This window comes from Eucyclogobius newberryi, unplaced genomic scaffold, assembly GCF_026437365.1.
Source record: "Eucyclogobius newberryi isolate DKJ021-1_F unplaced genomic scaffold, fEucNew1.0.hap1 SCAF_13, whole genome shotgun sequence".
Lineage (NCBI taxonomy): Eukaryota > Metazoa > Chordata > Actinopteri > Gobiiformes > Gobiidae > Eucyclogobius > Eucyclogobius newberryi.
Genome location: NW_027315757.1, coordinates 33753563 through 33775757, shown reverse-complemented (window position 1 = coordinate 33775757; position 22195 = coordinate 33753563). Strand labels below are relative to the sequence as shown.

Sequence of the window (22195 nt, the reverse complement as noted above, 5' to 3'; positions counted from 1 at the left end):
ACATGAGCCACCACCACCGTCCTGGGACTAAGACGTGTGGTGGACTGACATTCAATTCATCATGTGAGAGTAAAGCACCTCGTTCACTATTGACACCTGCAACTAAAATCCAGCTTGTCTCGTGCCTTAGAGCAATGCTTCTCAACCTGGGGGTCAGGACACCATAGGGGATCGCGTTTCGGAGGTTTAATAAGGGAAAAGTTTAAGTTTTTGCAAAAATCTCAAGGTCTGACACCCTCAAAATGCTCTTGTAACTGTAGATTCCTATTTGTTGGCCTGCGAAATGGATGTATCTGTGTTTATGTCGACAAAATTACAATTAAGGCAACGTTTACATTTTGTGCATAATCTACTTTTTGTGTTGCGAATGCCAGTGGTAGTTTAAGGTTGAGAACCACTGCTGTAAGTGCTCCATGCAATGTCACAAGGTCACAAGGTCACATAAATCCTAGCTTGGTTCTCGTAATAATGTTGAAATTTGTAGGGTCGCTTTAAAGAGGCAGCTGTGTCAGCACATTGGTGAATAATCCAACGGTTTTGTAAACTATTGTGGCTTTATTATTTTACATCATATTTGTTCCTTAATTCCACTTTTTGTCTGTTTGTAATTCAAATTATTGGCCAAACCTATCAACCAGAGTGAAAATGTCTGTTGTCTGTTGCCTATGTATTACTTGTGCTATTTCTCATCTCCTCCTTCTAGAAGACCCAGGTGACGGGGACCCACTGGGGGTTTTTGGACACGGTCTCCAGCGCCGCCTTGACGGTGCGGTAGGTCTCGTCCAGGTTGTCGTTGACGATGGTCAGGTCAAAGTAGTGACCGAAGGCTGCCTGAAGTTTGGCACTTTGATCACACGTTCTGCGCAGCTCCTCGTCCTGAAAAATAAAATATGAAGTGGAATATGAGAGGTAAATGAGACACAGTCACATGTACGCAGAGCACCATTGGACTGAACAGACATCGGCGGGTAAGCGGAAGTGTCTTGTCCCATGGCACAACAACAGCATTGAGCCACTGCCACCACTGTTCAACCAAGTAATTCAAGCAAAACCATAAATTCTTCTTTAAGCATGGAACATATTCGTATGCTTCACTACTTTTGTTTTCTTAAAGCTGTTGGATGCTATTGCAAATGATGACAATGTACAGGCTTATGTAAGTAGCACTTTTCACGTTCCCTTTGAACTGGTGGATTCTGTCTCCCTTTAGTGGAGACAATATTGTACTGACATATTTCTATGCTCAATAAGTGATGTCAATGGAAATAACAAAGTGTTTTCAGATCTTAAAAGACACGGCATCAGCAAGGGATTATTCAAGATTTACACACAAAATAAAAACAATTCTAACTATTTTAAGGTTCAAACAAGAGCCAAGATGACTCAGCATTACATTGGAACTTTTCTTAAACATGTTTTTTTATTCATTTTTCCTTTATCTGCTGTGAAAGGAAGTGAGCCTTTTTACGTTACAGGGAGGAACAATTATTCCCCACCACTCTTGCCATCATTTCTGAAGCTCGCCTTACCGTTAGCGTGTTGGGCACCACGCCGGCCTCTACAGCCGATTGGTTCAGAGCCTTCAGCACCTCGAACTCTGGAGCCTGGAGGAAGACCACGTAGGGCAGGAACTCTGAAGTCCGCAGCACTTTAAGAGACTGGACGAGACAAAGACACGCTCATGTTTGAATGCTGAACACGCCAAACGCCTTCGAGCCAAACACATGACATCCTGCTGACTTATTCACAACTGAAGCTACTTTTTGTAAGTCTGTGTCAACATCAGAGCGAATGAGTCTGGAAGGAAGGAACGCCACGCCATTAGTTTAGCTCCGAGACAAAAAACAACCCCCCAACTCTAAATTGAAAGATGAATGTCTGAACGTAGATTATTTCATGTAGCTGCTTTATCACGTCAAAAATACACAGATACTTTATAGAGAGTGACATTTGATTTGTGTTCCTGACCTGTGGGTTGGCGTCCAGGATGCACACGCGCCCGGCCTCCACCACCTCATGGATGGACTCGGGTTTGATCCCGTACAGGTTTCCGTCGTACTCCCCGTGTTCCAGGTAGCGTCCGTTCTTGATGTCAGCCTCCATCTTGCTGCGACTGGTGAAGGCAAACATCCGGCTCTCACGCTCGCCCTTCTTAGGCTTTCTGGATGTGTCTGAACAAGGAGAGTGAGAGGGAACACAGTGAGGAATCTGTTTGTGTTATACTCTTTTTAAATGCGTCTGTGTGTTTATTACTTTATATGAATTACATCAAAAATAATGGCAATATTGTGTATAATTGAAGGTCTTACAAGGGAGAATGGTGCCGAAGATAAGTGGGTCTCTCAATAGAAGTTTTGTTTTTAGTCTCCGCCTCCCAACACCCTGGGCACCAATTAGAATCAAGGTTTTCCTCTTGAAAGGCGGGACTTTGGCCACTTCTTCATAAAGCAAAATTTCATGTCTGTCGAACTCTGAGAAAATAGAAAAAGATATGCTGTAAGTCAAGTAACAATATAAAGTTTGAATTAACATGATTACCGTTGTTTACCTGCATTTTTAGTGGTAACATACATCATTTTCTTTTTTTTCTTTATTCCAACACCAGTGCAAAGATTACCTGTAAGATTAGCAGACAAGATTTATAGCTATTCTTGTTCCATAATAAACTTTCAGTGTGACACCACCAGAGGGAAGTGTCCCACCACTGAGTGAGCAGGTGGAGCACATAATACAGAAGAACACTTTGCTTTCCCATACTTCATATATGAAAGAACAATTTATTCATATGACCTTGAAATAATGATACTGCCCCTACAGCTGTTCCCTGGTTTCATGTGTGGTAATATTTTGGATTGTCCTTTTAAGCAGAAACCACAAAAACAGGAAGCAGCAGCTATTAATACCCCAGCTTTTTATTTAAAAATAGCTACATTTAAAAATAGCTAGTTCTTCATTAAAGCTTTGTCCTCCATCCCATGAAATTATTCGCAGAGCATAGGTTGCATTTAAGATGTAAGGCTGGATATATCTGCCTTACAGGGCGTGTCCACTGACATTATGTGGGTTTAGGTAACTGCAGTCAGTCATACAAAGACATTATCGCACAACTTAAATCACCCTCTTGCCACTGGGTTGAGTTCATAATAGATCCAAATACTTTTCCAGATGTCCACATCCAATCCTCTTAAAACTGTAGTCATTGATCCTTTTCTTAAAATAAATAGAACATTTCCTGTTCCTTGACATACATTGCAAAGCGGGGGCATTAATCATTTCAATTACATCGTAAAGTACTTGATCTCTTCATCAACAACTTCATATACAAATATAAAACCTAAATAAGAGTGGCTCTTTCTGAAACTCAAAGTGGGATCATTGTTTGGCTCTGTTTGCTCAGGATTGTCACCTGCAGGTGGCAGCTCCACATCTCTCTTGACAAATGCCTTCCTTTTCTCCTCCAGCATCTGACTGGGGATGAGCCCTGTGTTTCCTCCTTCAACATGGCGTGCCTGAAAACAAAACATTGTCATTACATTTTAAATGACATCAAAAATATATATCGTGTTTTATACATGAATGATATTTGTTGTACCTGCCACCAGTTAACATCGTCCTGGTTGACAATCTGCAGTATGTCCCCAGTCTCAAATCTTAGTCCGGCCTCTTTACAAGGAATCAGGGTGTCATAGGCTGGGTCATAGTCATAATGACACTTGAAGAACACCTGACACAAGCAGAAAGATGTCTTATTGCGTGTCCATGTTTGATGGTCTGTGTGTCCTCTCACCTGTCGTGGGGCCATGGCCTCGTGGTAGCTCGGGAGAATCTTCAACACCATGTTCCCACATGCAGCCTGCAGCTCCTCGTGCAGCACCCTCGGGTCTTGGCCCACCTCTCGACCATTTACCTGAGGATAAAGAAACATTTTAATTATTGATGAGAACTCACAATCTTCAAAATACATAAACATGTGATCTCAAAACCCTTCAGTTTTGTCTACAAATTTCAGCTTGATTCTTCATACTTTAATACGACAGGGAATCAAACTCCAAACCCTCGTCCTAACCACCAGAATACCTCTTTGATGATGTCTCCGACGTGCAGCAGTCGCTGCTGGTCAACCATTCCTCCGTGCAGAATGCGTGCTATGACCAATTCCCCATTTTCTACTTTGAACGTCACTCCCTGAAATTGCAAAAGCAAATTGCAAATCAGGAAAACTGTAACAACATAGAAAATGTCTTTTAAAGTAGGTCCTACCAGATGCTCTCCTGCAACCTTACGTATGCCCACCATGCGGACTGTGTCAGGCTGGTGGTGGTTGTGTGTGTCACACTCATCTTCATCATCATCTTCATCATCATGGTCCACAAAGTCACATGGGCTGGGTGGGGGGCTGTCACATGCTTGGGATGCCACTGAATCGTGTGTCTCGAGAAGGGACTGAAAATATGTTTGAAGATGCTTTTAGACAAAGGGGCTCCACATCATTACACTGTAATATCCTAAACAGAATTCATTTGAGCTCTACTATAAAAGTACAGTATTTTGCTAATTCCAAAAAATAAATATATTAGAAGTAATTCTTTTATTTTGAAATATGTTTGATTTTTTTGTATTTTTCCTGTGCATAATACATTTTATAAACTGGTACCTGTAAAAACACGTTTTATTATTTCATTGATTTTATTCGAAAAAAAGTTTGTAGTTTCCGAATTCCCATCACCTTTATGTCCAAACAAGTCCTACTGTTGGAGTATTGTGAAATGTACCTGGAAGTGAGGCTGCGTGAGGATGTTAGACAGCTCTGCCGCTGTGTCAGAGCGGCTCTTGAACGGGTCCAGGTCTCGGAGGATCTCATGGAGCAGATCCACATTGTTCTCCCGCACGGGAGCCAGACGTGTGGCCTTCAGGCTCTCATCCTGCTCCTGAGGAAACATGCAGCTGATGAAGAACAGAACATTCACAGATACAGTCCCATAGTAAACAGTAGTGATGTACTGTATGCACTTCCACATGTTTTATTCTGGTTTTAATTAATCCTTTAAGTATTAGTAAGTAAGGAATTCCATATCACGGTATCATTTCAAAATATATATATATATATATATATATATATATATATATATATATATATATATATATATATATATATATATATATATATATATATATATATATATATATATATATGCTGCTCACCAGAGGACTCTCCATGATGCCTTTCAGGTAGATGAGGTCCAGGTCATTGGCTGTGGTGGAGCTGGCTGTGCTGTCACTCATGGCGTCCAACACCTGAGGAGCTAAAACATAATTTGACAAAGAATCAATACATGATAATAAAGCCAACTGTACAGTTGAACAATGTCTTTTGTGTTTGAGTCATTGTGAATGTGTGAATGTGGGGGTGTTGTGATGTAATCGGAGCTGATGAAGAGAGTGCTCTCACCAGGCTCGGTCCTGGTGGAGGCCACAGGCATGGTACAGCTTCAGTCAATCTGAGGCACAAGAAACATGGCAGAACATGTACTCAAATGTCACATATTCTTCTACATCTTCCATATTAAAGCCATATTAAGATGGACTCCACTTTTGTGATATACAGTGTTCAACTCAGATCCGATCAGCATCAGATCCACTAAGTCCTCTTTAGTACATTTGTGTAAAGACTCGTAGCTGTTCTATTTGAAAGTCACAAGAAGATTTGTCGCCCTCCGAGACAACCGCTGTTGTGATTTTGGGCGTTACAAAAATACATTTAATTGAATTGAATTTCAAGAAACAATTTAAAATGATTATGACACTGTATTTAATATTTCATCTATATATTTTAGTAGAATTAGGTCCGATAACACATCAAACTATTCAACCTGATTTAACCCTTACAATTACTATCTCTGTAAATTTAATTTGGTATTGGGGGTCCTAAGTTAGGTCCCAGCCTAAAGATGTTAAAAAAAAATTGTATTGCATAGTAATGCTCAAAAATATACATTGTTGAACAATCTTAATTTATATTTATATAGTTGTATAACAACTACCAGTGCCAGAGATTATTTATCAAAATAAAGAGATATTGTGGCTCATTCCAATTTATTAACGTGTGCAGTATCGAAGAGGAATTAAAGATAATGTGTTCTAAGGTTGAATAGTATTTTCATTGTCATAATTTGCCTGTCCCATGTAAATCTGCTCATATTTATCACAGTTTTCCTCCCGACACTGTAGAACCAAGAGCGGCAAATGTTTCACTGGTGAGTTTTAGTGGCTGTCGTTTTTCATTTGTATAATGCAAACTTGGCAGGAATATTAAAGTAAATTACCAAAGAGAAATGGAAAAGGGAGGGGGGCTTGTAGGCGTAACTAATCTATACATCACCATGACAACCGACATGCTGTGGCTGTGATTCCGGGGAGGACCCATGACGGAGCAGTAACATGGAACTAATAACTCTGTTTATCAAGCCGCCATGTCTTATTCTACTAGAACTGCTTTATGACCACGCTGGCGCTGGTGCTCGTGGCTGCCATGGAAACGAGCTGGCTCTCTTCTTCACTGCCTCTGCCGGAGCGTTGCACAACACTTAGAGCAGAGGAGGTGACATAAGGGGAAAGGAGCAATTAGTCACCTGCCTAGTGCGAACCAAGATTATTGTAGTTAATTGGCTGCTCTTTCTTTTTCCACTTGCACTCTGGGTAGTGTCTCCGGGCCGCCCCCATCCTCTCTTCTAATTTATCCCACCCCACGTGCCCCTCCTCCGTCTCCCCTCGCGCTCCTCCATGTCCCATCTGCTCCTCTGCGCCAATAATGTAAAGATGGACCCAGGTGCTGCTGGTGCAAACGCAGTGATGCACTTCATTACATTCAGTCTCCGCTCTTATAATGTCTTTCTGACCCAGATGCACCAAATGCGTTTCAGTGTTCAGAGCAGATACACCACAATAGGCTTTTCACTACTATTTAGTTTGGTCAGGGGGGGACGTATCATGCATTGAGATGATTTAGAAAGCAAAGCGGGGTCCCGTCCCGTGCACAGTCGCGTTTTTCCCCCCCATTTATTTGACGTCATGTAGGAGCCAGGTATCTAACGTGGCATCCAATGGTAACGTGGTCATAGTCGCTGTTACGTATGTCCCACGCAAAAGGGGATGGGTTATTTTTGACTAGTCTCCTGAGGTCTGAAAATAACAAACAAAGCGCGTGAACATGTATATATGGCAAAGGGGGGGAATGGATGATATTCAGTGAATGATAATGTAATAATAATAATGTATTTGGATCGCGCGCGAGCCCCGGGACTTCAAACACGCACGTTCACAGACGCACCTTTGTCAGCCCTGTCCGATGAAGCAGCTTTCTTCCAGCACGCGCGCATCAGTGACGGGGAACAATTCCACTCAAACCTCCATTTTTTGGTCTGACAGAAATCCACAATCCGCAGGTCAATGTGTTTGTTCCCCCCCGATCACGCGCTGTAGCCGCATGAAGAAGACCCGCGCCCCGCTGTGAGTGATGTCTCGTGCGCTCCTTGTTGTCGTCTGCGTTCTTCAATGGTCAATTAACAATGGATTTGCACTCCACCTCCGGTTTTCTTTCAAAGTAAAAGACTTTCTTTGGTGCCGGCTTGAACTATAACAGCCGCGTGCTTAAAGGAAGTTAATGAGCGGTTACGACACCACTTTAAGTCAATAAAGGAGTAGAAATGATAATAATAATAATAATGATACTACTACTACTACTACAACTACTTCTACTACTAATAATAATGATGTCTTCACACTCAGATTGCTCATATTGGTCTGGAAATTGAACTGAGCCCAGTGACGTAGACAAACACACAACTTCAGTGATGAATGAGACAGAGAACCATTGAAATAAATTTATTCAGATGTAGATCTTTACAGCAGCGAGAGTGAGACGAACAACAGTGTCACAGCTCACACACACACACACACACACACACACAGACAGACTGACAGACCGCGCCACCTCCTGGTTAGCTCTGGTATCACACGTCCTGTGTTAATAACGCATTATATGTACACCAGTTCAATGGAGTGAGACGGCCGTTTTGCGGTTTGTGATGGCGATGGTCCAGGTGATCTTTGACAGTCTGATGAGAGGCACACGATGCCCCCTCCAGGTGCATTGTGGGAACGTCCAGAGGAAGAGCCAAATGAAGTCACCACATGAAGGAGTCGTCATATCTAAAGACAACGATAGAAAACATGTCAGAGCTGGACCTCAATGTAGCTGATCGGTAAAGCAGGTCACGTGACCAGTTCTGGTAACTCACCGTGACCTTTGATCTCTGCTGTCACTCCCAAACAGCAGCTCAGTCACCACGTCTTCCTGAGCTGATCGCTTCCCATACCTGTCGTGGACAATGGGAAACTTTCAATACAGCATTATATAAAGGCCACATTTTACAAAACAAAGATACAACGTGATTAGTACAATGTTTTAATTGATCTTCTTGTTCTTGAGATGTCTCTCCCGGGCTAAAGTCTAGAGGCCTCCAGGCACCCAAGGGCCCCCAAGAGCAACTCAAATTTTATATTAAAAGCTGAAACAAAGTGTCATTTGCCCTTTAACCAAATGCAATTTTAGTCATCAATAGGCAGGAAAAAGGTCTAACATTTAACACATAAATTCTGGGAAAGAATACCCACACCTCTGTTGCATCCTGGGACACTGTTCCTGTGGCTACTGGTGTTCTTAGCCCCTAAAATGTGTCTTTGCACTGGCTAAATGACTTTATTTAATTTAATAAATGACTATTGAGAACATTGTCAAAGCACAATTCAAGCCTTGTGACACTAAGAGTGGCAACCTTTAAATGTTCACAATTTCCATTACCTCACGCTGAACGATACACTGTATTTTACTCAGGGTAAATATCTTGTCACAAAGAGGGTGATTGTCCCATAATGAAGAAACCTACAGTATGCCAATGAGAGCTGCAAATGCAAAACCACACAACCATTAAAACTGCTCATATTTGTGTGAAGAGCGAAAACATGACTGTGAAACCTGTGCCTCCTCTTTTTTTCCCATCAACCACCTGTTCCCTCAGCCCTGCGTCGCGTTCATCCAATATTATGGTCGGTTACTTGTGCCGGTGGGAGGGAAAGAGTCCGATCCCAGCTGCCAGATGAGCACATTTCCAGTTATCGCTCGGTATTGCTCTTCTCATCTCAATTATCTCCTCATTCATGGTGTTGTAGAATTCCAATCTTTTCTTTAATCTATAGTTGATGTCTTTAATTTTAATATTTGTAGAATGTGTATTCTTTCAAAAACATATATACAACACCTATACCTAGTTTTAGACCTAAGATGGCTATACACTCACACAGATGTTATTATTATTATTGCATTATGGCTTATTAAAATAGTGAAACTGTGACATGTTTGGAAGTCACATTTTCCCACACTTTATGAAAACACTTTAGATAGACAATTCTTTCATTTATGAATAATATCAATCTATCTTGTTAAATATGAGCTATAAATCTGGTTTAATGCAGACTGCGGCAGCTCCTCGGAAATATCAATGCCCTATTTGCCTTTCATGAATAAGAAGAGATCACATGGGGGACTGTTTTTGCCCTCATGGCTCTGGTCTTGTTTATGTGGAGACCTGGAGCTTTGGGAAGAGTGTGCATAATCCAATCTACATCTGCTGTCATCATGTGGGACCCAGGGACCGCGCCCGGGAAAACATGAGTGAAGAGCTCAACCCTCTGCCATCTTGAAACGTACGTTCAAAATAACAAAGATAACAAAGCAAAGATTACACGATAAATGAAGTAAGTTGAGTTGCCTTAGTTCAGCATCTGGACTAAATGAATACTCTGCGTGTTTTGTGTATAATATGTTTTTTAATTTTCTTCAGTAACTTTATGAAGTCAGTGCTGTTTTCTCACTTGTCACGAAGGAACGGATAGATGGAAATGTAAGGTCAGTTTTTAAAATGCAAAGGTCCACTGCATCTTAACAGCCATTTGCAGATCCCCATTGGACTGTGCTCATTACCCAGACTGACCAGCTGGACGTCCGTAAATGTCCAAAGAGAAGATCTCACCACAGGGTAATTATGATATCATTATTCTTGCTTAGGTTTTTGGGGAAAAACAGCCATTGTGAACTGGATTTCCTGCAAGTGCTAATTACATAAGACATTTGTGCAAATTTGAAACTATAGAATAATTGGAAAGTGTAAAACCCCCACCACGAACCGATGAGCTGTGCGTTGGTTGCTTTTAAATGAATGTATAAACAAGTCCACTGTCGTCTCTGCCGCACTGACCACGCCACACTGACCACGCCACACGGACCACGCCACACTGACCACGCTGCACTGACCACGCCACACTGTCCACGCCACACTGACCACGCCGCACTGACCACGCCGCACTGACCACGCCACACTGACCACGCCACACGGACAGGACCGTGTAGAGTCCCTCTGAAAGCATCAGCAGTGGGAATACTAGTACCTCTGCCGGGTGATGAGGTTGATGTAGTGTCTTAGGGCAGTGTAATACTTGGCCAGCTCCTCCGGGGGGGCGTCCTCTCCGGGGTTTTCTGGTTTGGGGGGGTACGCGTCAGACAGAGTACTCAGACACATGAGTACACAGAGCACTACGGCCACCAGTACTGTCCAGGGCTTCAACATCATGGCCATCTGAAGAACAAAGATGGACACAAGGTTTAGCGTCAGTTTGTCGAATAAAGAAAGTTATCGTAGTACTAGTGGGTCAATAGTGGGTTGACTTTTCTCTACACAGCAAACTATGTGAGGCTGTCGCAGGGAAGCCATCAAAGGTTAATAAAATAAATGGAAATAAATCAATACTGAAATCACTATTGCCATTGGTTTTAATTAAATATGGCAAACCAGGGTTTATAAGTCACAGGATTGTACTGAATGATTATTTATTATATTACATTAAATTGGTCATTTTTAAGTCTATGTTTTTTGTTTTAATCTTTTTTATCAATGACATTATTCCATACTGTAGCTTGATAGGAAGACTGATTGGACTGGCCCTAATCATGGGAGTTTTCACTTTACATTTCCTTTCATTTTGTAGTAGAAATGCATTTATTGAGCTGTATCAAGTTCTCAAATGAGGCGGCCAGTCAGCTTGCCCAAATGAAGTGTGAAAAGCATGTGATAAAATCAATATCTATATAAGGCTGAATACAGCGTAACCCCTGCAGATGAGAAGTGACTTAATGACTGCAGCTTGAGTTATAAACCGCTCTCACGCCTGCAGAAAAAAAAAAAAAACTGTGATTTTTGTTCTGCAATCAAAGAAGCCCCAAAAACTTTAAGGAGGCAATGGAAACATGAGGTTTTAGGCTTTGGAAGATGGCTTGATAGAAGAAAAATAAAGATTGTTGAGATTAATATTGTTGCAAAAGAAAAATCTGTCTGGCGCTGTCCATGGTGCTGATAATGCATTTTGTTTTGTTTGTTTGAATTCTACTCACAGCTTCCAAAAGCTAAACCAGACATTTAATTCAAAATTACTAATATTTTATTTAGAATGTATTCAGGTTGTATATATTGTTAATGTAAATTTGCATTAAAACATTTTTTGAAAACTGTCAAAAATATGATAAGCTCTCAAATACATCATTTCATAGCACTCATAAAACTGATTTAATGAACATTACAAATAAACAATGCTTATCTTAAATACGTGTCTAAGTACAAAAATAAAACTAAATGAATACAAGACTTACTTCAGTGCTGTTGCAGGTGTTGGTCAGAGTCGCAGGTGTTTTGGTTTTAGTTGCTGTCTCTCGTCCACTTTGTTTCCAAACTGTGGTGCGTCTCTTCTTATACTTTCCCCATGGTGGAGATGGGAGGGGCCAATGATGCTGAGGGTGGGGTGGGGGGCAGGTAGGAGGCTCAGTGCGTCAGATCGTGATGATGGAGACATTACTAAGGCGCCACATACATAGATCCATGTGTGTGTGCGTGTGTGTGCGTATACGTGTGTGTGTGTGTGTGCGCGCGTGTGTGTGTGTGTGTGCGCGCGTGTGTGTGTGCGATGGAGTGAACAGATGACATTTGGGCTGTCACACCATCCAGTCTGCAGCCCGACTCACGCTGGCTCCTGAAATGAAACAATACACATTCACAGGAAAAATTAAATAAGTGATACATACCTTTTAAGATAACCTCGTCAGATAGCCCCCAAAATTCTGACCAATAATATATGAAAGAAAGCACTGTATAAGTTAGTAAAAAGTAAAAAGGGCTTAAAAAACGTAAAAGATTTAAGTGACAATACTCCATTACTTTGCCTAATATTAACTTTAATTTCAAAACATATTTTACTATAGGCCTTGTATCATTGTATCACACTCAGTATTCTGTGGCTGTGGAATAAAACATCTACAAAATAAAATGCAAGTTGTTCTGCTATAAACTCTCCTCTGCTCCTCATCACAGTTTTGTTCTGACACTGGAAAAAAGCATAATCCAAAAACCTTCCCATTTGCTGCACAGTGAACATGAGCCGTTACCTTCAGGGAGACGTTATCCTGCAATCAAGCACCAAAGCAACAGATTGAAATTCTTTCTTTATTTAAATTCTCTTTCATACCAACATCTGTTGCTTTGAAAATCCAAATCCAAACATCTTTTTGATTGCACATATTCATTTTGAGATTGTATTTAAAAATATATATATGTATTTGTTCCTCATTGCAGGTGCAACGTTTTATTGTCACGTCATCCGCACAAGCGCTTTATTGGTGCAGTTCAATAATATTATGTTATGCCCCTATTTTTGTCTTGTAATTGTGCTAACTAGCCTGTTCTGATGTTGTGTGTCTGGTTATTATGTTGAATGGGACCTGCAGCTCTGTGAGCCCAAGACACAATTCGCTTTTGGGGACAATCAAGTTGAACCTAACCAAACCTACTGTTATTGCAGATGTAAGAACACTATGGGGGTTGAAGTACAGTATATTCCGGATTATAAGTCGCACCTTTTTTTTCATAGTTTTGGCGACTTGTACTCCAGAGCGACTTATAAGTGATTGTATTAGTTATATTCACACTGGGAACCACAAGAGGGCGCTCTAGGCTCTAAGCGACACAGAAAAAGAATCGACACTTCCTCTTCCTCTGGAGTTTGTGGAGTTGTTTAGAAGTGACACAGAGGAAGAAGAATTCAATGGATTTAGTGATTTGGGGTAAAACTGATGCTTTGCTAAACTTGTTAGCATGTTCTTTATGCTATAGTTATCTGAATATACGTTAGCATACGTACACCTATTTACCATGTTCTCTTATCTGCTGTTTTTTCAAATTGAATTCCAAGATTAAATGTCTGTTCTTGGTCTTGGATTTTATCAAATACATTTCTCCCAAAAATGCGACTTATATATGTTTTTTTCTTCTCTATTGGGCATTTTTTGGCTGGTGCGACTTATACTCCGCTGCGACTTCTGGAAAATACGGTCTACTTTATTAATCCTTCATGACGGAATTTCATTCTCTGCATTTGACCATCCTTCAGTGCAGCTGGGACGACCTGTCAGGAGCCGAGCGGCTGCAGATCTTATGTACAGCGCTGCAGATGTTATGCACAGCGCTGCAGATCTTATGTACAGCGCTGCAGATCTTATGCACAGCGCTGCAGATCTTATGTACAGCGCTGCAGATCTTATGCACAGCGCTGCAGATCTTATGTACAGCGCTGCAGATCTTATGCACAGCGCTGCAGATCTTATGCACAGCGCTGCAGATCTTATGTACAGCGCTGCAGATCTTAAGCTCGGCTTGGACAGAATCTTAGCTGAAGGATTTTGCCTTTGGTTCCTGTTTTGGGTTGATGGGGGAAACCGGAGTTACAGGTAAAAGACACAGGGAAAAACATCTCTGCACAGAAAGGCCTGGTCCGTCCAGGAGTCCAACTCGCATAATTTTTCTGTCTTATGCGTTCTTTATATCGACTTATTGTTTTCCTATAAAACACTTATTTTAATTGGGATACTATATTTTTATACGTATATTTATTGTCATGAGCTTTTATGTGTTGCAATGTTTCCCCTTCTCATTAACTTAAATTATATTCTGATTCTAGCATGTCTGAGTAATCCTGCATTGTCCTGAATTCAAGGCTCAAAACATTTCCCCTACCTCCTAGCTCCACCCTCTGCTCTGGTCTGTAGGTCATTTCTCAACAACACATTTTTAAAAATGAAAATCCGCTGTTTGTTGGTGAAATGGCTCAAATGTCTGAAGTTTTGAACAGGGTCAGGTGTTCAGTGCTGCACACCTCCCTGACGCACACAGCAGCCAATCAGAAAGCTCTTGCCGTGCTGCATATGTGCTGTGATCGTGCTACTACATGAAAAAATCTGTTTAAAACTGCTGAGGTTTGGCACCGGAATGTTTGCACACGAGCCTAATGTGATCATTTATTGTGCCAGTAAAAATAAAACATTTTAATTTCCATGATGCACCTGGACCCCGAGTCGCTCCGCAGAAGCATGAACGGTTCAGGTCCGCGTGAGCCCGGGAGCACGAGATGATGGAGAGGCATTCATCAGACTTTAGGGTTAACAATGGATCAATCGTGTGGTTTACAGTGAGGAAAATGTGGTCTACTTATGTTATGCTTCAATACTAAATAACTGATAAAAGCATCTCATTTGACGCACTATATTAGTATAAATGAGATAGAACTGTATCATTTTCATATTTAGAATGGGAGTTTGTAGACTATTAAAATCCATCCACTTTGTCATTACTCAAACTATCACGCAGGACTCACATCACCATCATAAAAAACGTTCCACATGAGCGTGACGACATTCCTCCACAGCTTTGACGCACATGTTTATCATATTTCTTGACTTCCTGTGGTCATCTCTTACCTCCTCTGTCCCTCCTTCTCCATTGGCTTTGATGACATCAGAGTTACGAGGTTCTCCTGCTCCGCCCGAAGCCGCCGTGGGGCCCGGGTCCACTTGTGCTCTGCTCTGCGTCACATCTGCTGCTGCTGCTGCCTGCGGAGCACATCGCTCTGTGGGCTTCAACGCTAACGTTACCGAGAGAATAGTAGGAAACAATGATCATAAATAAATTAATCGTATTTCTGATACATGCTGGTATTTTGATTGTGCGTCACAGGTTATTGGAAGTCTCATCTGTGATGCTTCAAAATTATGTTCCTTAGTTTATACTGTTTATAATGTATGAATAAGTACCAGGTATTTAAGCAGCTTATTAATGCTCTCATCATTTTGTACATGGTTTACAGACACACACACACACACACATACACACACACATACACACACACACATGCACGCGCACGCACACAAACACACACACACACACACACACGCTCACACACACACATGCACGCGCACGCACACAAACACACACACACACACACATGCACGCGCACACACACAAACACACACACACACACACACACAAACGCACACGCACGCGCACACACACACACACTGGTTTCTGAAACAACCATCTGGAAAGACAAGACAAATCCCGTGGTCATTGAAAAGATGTATGTATGTTTGTGAAGGGTCAAATCATCAGAGAAATCTTAAATCTTAATACCATTGAGAATCTTTGGGATGTGCAGGAAAAGGCTTTGCTTAGAGGTCACAACGTCAACCAAATGAATGCTGCAAATGTTCCAACAATAATTAGAGCATGTGATTGTACTTTACTAAGGAGCCTTATTTTTTCTGATTATATCATTTAAAAAAAAATTCTGGATAGTTGGAAATCTGGAAATCTATGCGTCGTAAGTAAGATCTCTCCTTCACTGTTCTTCTCCCCGAGGGTTCCACCTTTTCACACTGTGTTTTTTCTAGTTTCTCCTCAAAGTAAAGAAAAGTCTGAGGACAATTATCCATCTGCTTCTCTGTTATTGACCAATGTTTGATTCTCTCACTTTCTGTTCCTTAAATCAACAACTTTGAGACACCCACGAGGCAACAGCTGCTTGGAAAGGGGGAAAGAGAGGGGAGAGACATTCTGCAAATATCGAGGGCTGGACCTTAATCCAAGACGTCGACGCGGCCACACATGTGCAACGCTCTTAACCACTGCACCACTGGCGAAACGCAGGGATTCTCTTTTTAAAGCCTTTGAAGATTACCCAGACTATGCTTGTTTTAGTTTGTTTTACTGTATTTTTATACATTCCTGCACTTGTTTAAGTATAAAACAAACTCAAATGTGGTCGGACGGTCTTATTCTGCTCTGCGCGACTATTGTTCTTTCAAGTTCTCACAAAAACATACAATCGTTCACATTTTAAGGCTTAAAAAGTATGTTTTTGTGATCTTCAAATGCAACACAGACATATTAAGGTGACTCTTTGGGATGAGCATGATCCTAAAGGGTTTTGTGGCTGTTCTTGAGGCGTTGGGCTGCAAACAGTCTAAATTAATACAATCTCAATTTGTAATGTTTACCAGACGTGTGACATCAACGTTCACCGGGAATAATATGCGCTGTGAAATCTGTACCGCTCAATTACATTACGTGCAATTAAACAGATATTCATAACAACCGAAATGAATCATAGATAATACTTTAGCGCCAATTACTCTGCGTAACGCGAAACCGTCCAATATTTGCCAAATTAAAACTGATATCATCTTTCACGCGATAATCGGGACGCCGCGGTAAATTTGAATATGAAGACTTTTTAAAGTCGCAAAATGGAGCTCTTAATTTACTGCTGTTGTGAATATTCCATACGTCAATAACTGTCTGTTCAAACATGTCCCAGATTAGCCTTTTAAACCAGCGCCGCAGCGGAAGGCCTTTGGATCTGCGTGCGTCTGATGCGAGGGTAAAAGTGTTTGCTGAAGCCAGTGCTCTGGAGTTCCTTCCTCAAATATTATAACGTTTGTAAAAAGCACTTTATTGGTTAGAGATCATGGGAGTATTTCTGGAACCAAGCGCCACAGAACCATTTACTCCAAACATCCACTGTTATTTAAGCCTTGGCAGTTGGTTCATTCTATCATCCATTTCTTTATGATTTAGGTGTGTTTTTCCTGCAGCAAAAAGTACATTCAAATGGTATCCATCAGTCGGTTCCATTGCAGAAGTCGTATGTCCCAAGTACAACTGTGTAAAATCAACATGCGTTTTAAAAATATGTAGTTATTGTGGCTGAATTAAGATAAGATAAGATAAGATAAGTTTATTGTCCACACATGGGGAAATTTTGTTGTTACAACGCAGTAGATACAGAGGAAAAGGACATAATAACTTATAGTAAGTTTAAAAAAAACACTTAATAGAAGAACAAAACAAAAAACTCTTATTAACAAAGCTCCTCTCATATCTTAATAGGGAATGGAGGGGGGAAAAAATAAAAAAAATAGATAAATAAAAGAAAATAAAAAGATAAAGATAAAAATAAGATAATAATAAAATAATAATAATAAAATAAAAGAAAGTAAAGTAAAAATAGCTAAGACTAAATAATACTAATAGTAAGTAAGTAAACAGAATAAAACACTCTTATTTACATCAGTTATATGCACATGAATATGGCCTTAATTGCTTGTGAGTACGACAGTAATTGCACATGAATATGACGGTATTGCACATGGTTAAGTCAGAATTGCACATGAATATGACGGTATTGCACATGGTTAAGTCAGAATTGCACATGAATATGACGGTATTGCACATGGTTAAGTCAGAATTGCACATGAATATGACGGTATTGCACATGGTTAAGTCAGTATTGCACATGAATATGACGGTATTGCACATGGTTAAGTCAGAATTGCACATGAATATGACGGTATTGCACATGGCTAAGTCAGTATTGCACATGAATATGACGGTATTGCACATGAATATGACGGTATTGCACATGGTTAAGTCAGAATTGCACATGAATATGACGTATTGCACATGGTTAAGTCAGAATTGCACATGAATATGACGGTATTGCACATGGTTAAGTCAGTATTGCACATGAATATGACAGTATTGCACATGGCTAAGTCAGAATTGCACATGAATATGACGGTATTGCACATGGTTAAGTCAGTATTGCACATGAATATGACGGTATTGCACATGGTTAAGTCAGAATTGCACATGAATATGACGGTATTGCACATGGCTAAGTCAGAATTGCACATGAATATGACGGTATTGCACATGGCTAAGTCAGTATTGCACATGAATATGACGGTATTGCACATGGTTAAGTCAGAATTGCACATGAATATGACGGTATTGCACATGGCTAAGTCAGTATTGCACATGAATATGACGGTATTGCACATGGTTAAGTCAGAATTGCACATGAATATGACGGTATTGCACATGGCTAAGTCAGAATTGCACATGAATATGACGGTATTGCACATGAATATGACGTATTGCACATGGTTAAGTCAGAATTGCACATGAATATGACTGTATTGCACATGGTTAAGTCAGTATTGCACATGAATATGACGGTATTGCACATGGCTAAGTCAGAATTGCACATGAATATGACGGTATTGCACATGGTTAAGTCAGTATTGCACATGAATATGACGGTATTGCACATGGCTAAGTCAGAATTGCACATGAATATGACGGTATTGCACATGGTTAAGTCAGTATTGCACATGAATATGACAGTATTGCACATGGTTAAGTCAGAATTGCACATGGTTAAGTCAGAATTGCACATGAATATGACGGTATTGCACATGGATAAGTCAGAATTGCACATGAAAATGACGGTATTGCACATGGTTAAGTCAGAATTGCACATGAATATGACGGTATTGCACATGGCTAAGTCAGAATTGCACATGAATATGACGGTATTGCACATGAATATGACGGTATTGCACATGGTTAAGTCAGAATTGCACATGAATATGACGGTATTGCACATGGCTAAGTCAGAATTGCACATGAATATGACGGTATTGCACATGGTTAAGTCAGAATTGCACATGACTATGACGGTATTGCACATGGTTAAGTCAAATTTGCACATGAATATGACGGTATTGCACATGGTTAAGTCAGCATTGCACATGAATATGACGGTATTGCATATTGTTAAGTCAGTATTGCACATGAATATGACGGTATTGCACATGGTTAAGTCAGAATTGCACATGAATATGATGGTATTGCACATGGTTAAGTCAGAATTGCACATGAATATGACGGTATTGCACATGGTTAAGTCAGAATTGCACATGACTATGACGGTATTGCACATGGTTAAGTCAGAATTGCACATGACTATGAATATGAATTGAACTCATACGAGGAATCAAAGCAGAACTTGTCAGTATAGACTCTGTTGTGCTAAAACAGTGGTGGCCTCGCAGACTAAAACATCAATGATTCAATATGTTGTCAGGCGTCAAGTGCAGGTTCACGTCCTGTCCCAGATCATGGGTCACAGCTGTGTGAGCCCCAACACAGTGGCTCTGCTCTGGTGTGGTCAGATTTAAAGTGACAGTTCTGTCCCTGTCTCACAGTCGGGCCCTGCTGCACCTGCTCTCACAGAAGGTTCTAATAAAAGTCTCCAAGAGGCTTCATCACGACCATGCACCATCCAAAATGTAGAGCACTGATAATTGCCTTGAAATGAAGCTGGAGGGCAGGTCAGAACGCCATGGTGAAGCTTTTATCTGGCTTTTATAGTCAGATTGTGGAGGTTTTTACTGTTCATTTCTCTGGTAGTTACTGAGTCTGAGCTCATGAATCAAAAACTGCCATTAAGTTCTGTCAAAATAAAGTTGAAATACAGAGGCATTTCTAAAAGGACTATATATATATGCTACAAGATTATGATGTTTGTGGATCCAATCTCCAAGACAAAAAATATGGTCCAATTTTTCTGCTTAGCAATGTCTCAAAAAATGAGAGAATTGTTAAAGAGGTATGATTTAACAATGACTTGCTATAAATGAGGTTTGATTCTATATGAATGGCCCTTCAAGAATAACCTCCCTAGTTTTGAACATAACGCTAGTGCGTTTGTCTCATATTCACAAATGTGAACCACCTGTGACTTGTTTTCAAAATGAAATGAAGAATTTATAATCCTTATACTTATTAATACTTATAATCTTTGAGATTTATCGGCCAGAATCACAAGCATCTTCTCACTTGTACGACACTAACAATGAAGTATAAATCCCTTTAAGAACACTGAACAATACACTTAATCCCCTGACAGACAGTGGGTTGACATCTTTTCTGTAAGTTTTTTGTTATCATTTGTTTTCAATTGTAATAACTCTGATTGCACCTTGTTAAAAATGTAATTGCTATTTCTTTTTTTTTTAACCAATGTAAGGAAAAGTGTCCTTTTACTCAGCAACTTAAGTCTAACTCTGCTCTAAACTTGTTTTTGGATGACTCACAATATTATGAACTGATGTAGAATTTCATCATATGTAACTCCCTTAAAAGAACGTTCATGAATTAGGCCCATTTTTCTAATCGTTTCGTAACTTTCCCTCGCAATTGTGATCAAAACGAAAAGAGATCACGAGCACGTTCTGGACTTGGCATATGGACATTGCTCATCACCGATCAGCTGCCGTGTCACATTTTGGATCAAACATTACACAAGTGAATCTCTTGTCAGCATCAAGCACAAATGGGCAATAAATCACAATTGGTTTGGGTTTTATCTCACACACACACACACACACACACACACAAATACTGTTGAAGCGACTGCAGTTTTAGTGAATCCTAAAAAGAGCGTGACGTGCTTGTGAGATGGTATCGGCGCAGTCGTGTAAAGGTTGGATGGATGGAAGCGTCGGAGGAGAGTGGCAGGAAACATTTGAGCAGCGCTGATAAAAACCACAGCCATCGGAAGCATCAGCGACATGTGCGTATCCAAACACGGGCCGATAATTACTCTGAGGCAACATTATGAGGCAGATAAGTCGCTTCAGCTGTCAGGAGCAGACACTGACACTATCTGCAGCTCCATCCGACAGGACCCAATCATAGTCGGATAAACATTGCTCACAGATGCATTTTGATTGCTCTGGTTTTTGCACATTCACATACATCGTAAACATTGATGCGGGGCTCGATGGGACCGATCGAGAAGACACGGTTTCCATCCTGATTCCTTAAGCCCACGCCTCATTTCAGTTTTGTGCAGCAAGTAAATAAGCTGTAAATAAGAGTGTTACTATTGTTATTTTTCATTAAGAGTTATCCGGTTTTTTAATTATTATTTACTTCTGCACCTACTTTGTGTTGCGACATTGGTATTTCCCCATTGTGGGACAAATATAAAGGCTTATCTTATCTTATCTTATGTGACCCGGACCATTTACAACTTTGAAATACTTTAAAACCCGGTTCATTTCACTTTTCTCTTTTTACTACAAATGTTTTAATGATTGATGATGATTGAATGATTGTGTTGTTCTTTTGCTGCTTCTTTACCAGGTCGTCATGAATGAAAATGTGTTCTCAGCTGACCCAGTTGGTCAAATATTAAATAAAAAAGCAAACATATTATATCTTTTAACTGGAGGATGTTCATAACATGAATCTTCAAACCAGGAAGGAATCGTTTTGCCTGAAAACATGAATATGCATGTGGTGTGTGGATGAGTAATTGATGTGATTGGAAAAGCTGTTGGAATGACACAAACAGAACCAACGATCACGGACTCGACTGACAAATGGAGGAAATGACATATGAAAATGGACAAATTTGACAAACTTTGTGCCGTAGCTTCGCTGGATTGCCTTTATTTCTTTGATTTAATCTTTGTGTCGTGTTCTGTGTTCTGTGCTTGTATTTTGTTGGTACAGATCAATCAATTCAAATAGATTTTTAAATACAGTCTTATAATAAATCTAAAACGTAAAAAGAAAAGAGAGTTAAATCCTTCATGCAAACACTTTTAATTCAATCTAAGGCTACAGACAATAATATTCTCTTGCTGAATTGAATTAGTAGTTATTGTTAATTAAAGTTGTGGCATCACTGAATTCATTTGTAGAGTTTTAATATTCACATCACGCCTCTCGTGTGATGACCCCGTTTGACAGTTTCTAAGGACTGACATCACTGCGGCGCATTGAGAATTCCTCAGAAATAGAAATATCAAATCAAAAAGAGGGCGGCAGGTTAAAGAATTGGACGAGAG

The 22195-nt window shown here is 40.3% G+C and overlaps 2 protein-coding genes across 4 annotated transcripts; both read right to left on the bottom strand.

Moving 5' to 3' along the window:
* Positions 1–418: 418 nt before the first annotated feature.
* LOC140358679 (MAGUK p55 subfamily member 2-like) lies at positions 419–7442 on the bottom strand. 3 transcript variants are annotated; one of them, XM_072443681.1, is made up of 14 exons: positions 7328–7442; positions 5450–5498; positions 5203–5303; positions 4773–4928; positions 4261–4443; positions 4078–4185; positions 3788–3907; positions 3593–3724; positions 3407–3509; positions 2549–2617; positions 2310–2471; positions 1969–2171; positions 1530–1658; positions 419–876 (listed from the first exon to the last, which is right to left on the bottom strand). In XM_072443681.1, the coding sequence occupies exons 2-14, from the start codon at positions 5478–5480 to the stop codon at positions 700–702; spliced, it is 1674 nt and encodes a 557-aa protein (XP_072299782.1). In that variant the 5' UTR covers positions 5481–5498; positions 7328–7442; the 3' UTR covers positions 419–699. The 3 variants fall into 3 exon arrangements, with proteins under 3 accessions (XP_072299782.1, XP_072299783.1, XP_072299781.1); XM_072443682.1 differs by having other exon boundaries at positions 7314–7332; XM_072443680.1 differs by lacking the exon at positions 7328–7442 and having other exon boundaries at positions 5450–5545.
* Positions 7443–7866: 424 nt separating this feature from the next.
* pyya (peptide YYa) lies at positions 7867–11879 on the bottom strand. The gene is made up of 4 exons (XM_072442243.1): positions 11759–11879; positions 10504–10691; positions 8298–8375; positions 7867–8208 (listed from the first exon to the last, which is right to left on the bottom strand). The coding sequence occupies exons 2-4, from the start codon at positions 10689–10691 to the stop codon at positions 8184–8186; spliced, it is 291 nt and encodes a 96-aa protein (XP_072298344.1). The 5' UTR covers positions 11759–11879; the 3' UTR covers positions 7867–8183.
* Between the last annotated feature and the right edge of the window lie 10316 nt (positions 11880–22195).

Excerpts from the sequence above, each read along its gene's own strand:
- LOC140358679 (XM_072443681.1), bottom strand. The coding sequence starts at position 5,480 with ATGCCTGTGGCCTCCACCAGGACCGAGCCTG. Across the intron at positions 5,304-5,449 it reads CTCCACCAGGACCGAGCCTG|CTCCTCAGGTGTTGGACGCC; the intron begins GTGAGAGCACTC and ends ATTATGTTTTAG. Across the intron at positions 4,929-5,202 it reads GCATCATGGAGAGTCCTCTG|GAGCAGGATGAGAGCCTGAA; the intron begins GTGAGCAGCATA and ends ATGTTTCCTCAG.
- pyya (XM_072442243.1), bottom strand. The coding sequence starts at position 10,691 with ATGGCCATGATGTTGAAGCCCTGGACAGTACTGGTGGCCGTAGTGCTC. Across the intron at positions 8,376-10,503 it reads AACCTCATCACCCGGCAGAG|GTATGGGAAGCGATCAGCTC; the intron begins GTACTAGTATTC and ends TGTCCACGACAG. Across the intron at positions 8,209-8,297 it reads AGCAGAGATCAAAGGTCACG|ATATGACGACTCCTTCATGT; the intron begins GTGAGTTACCAG and ends CGTTGTCTTTAG.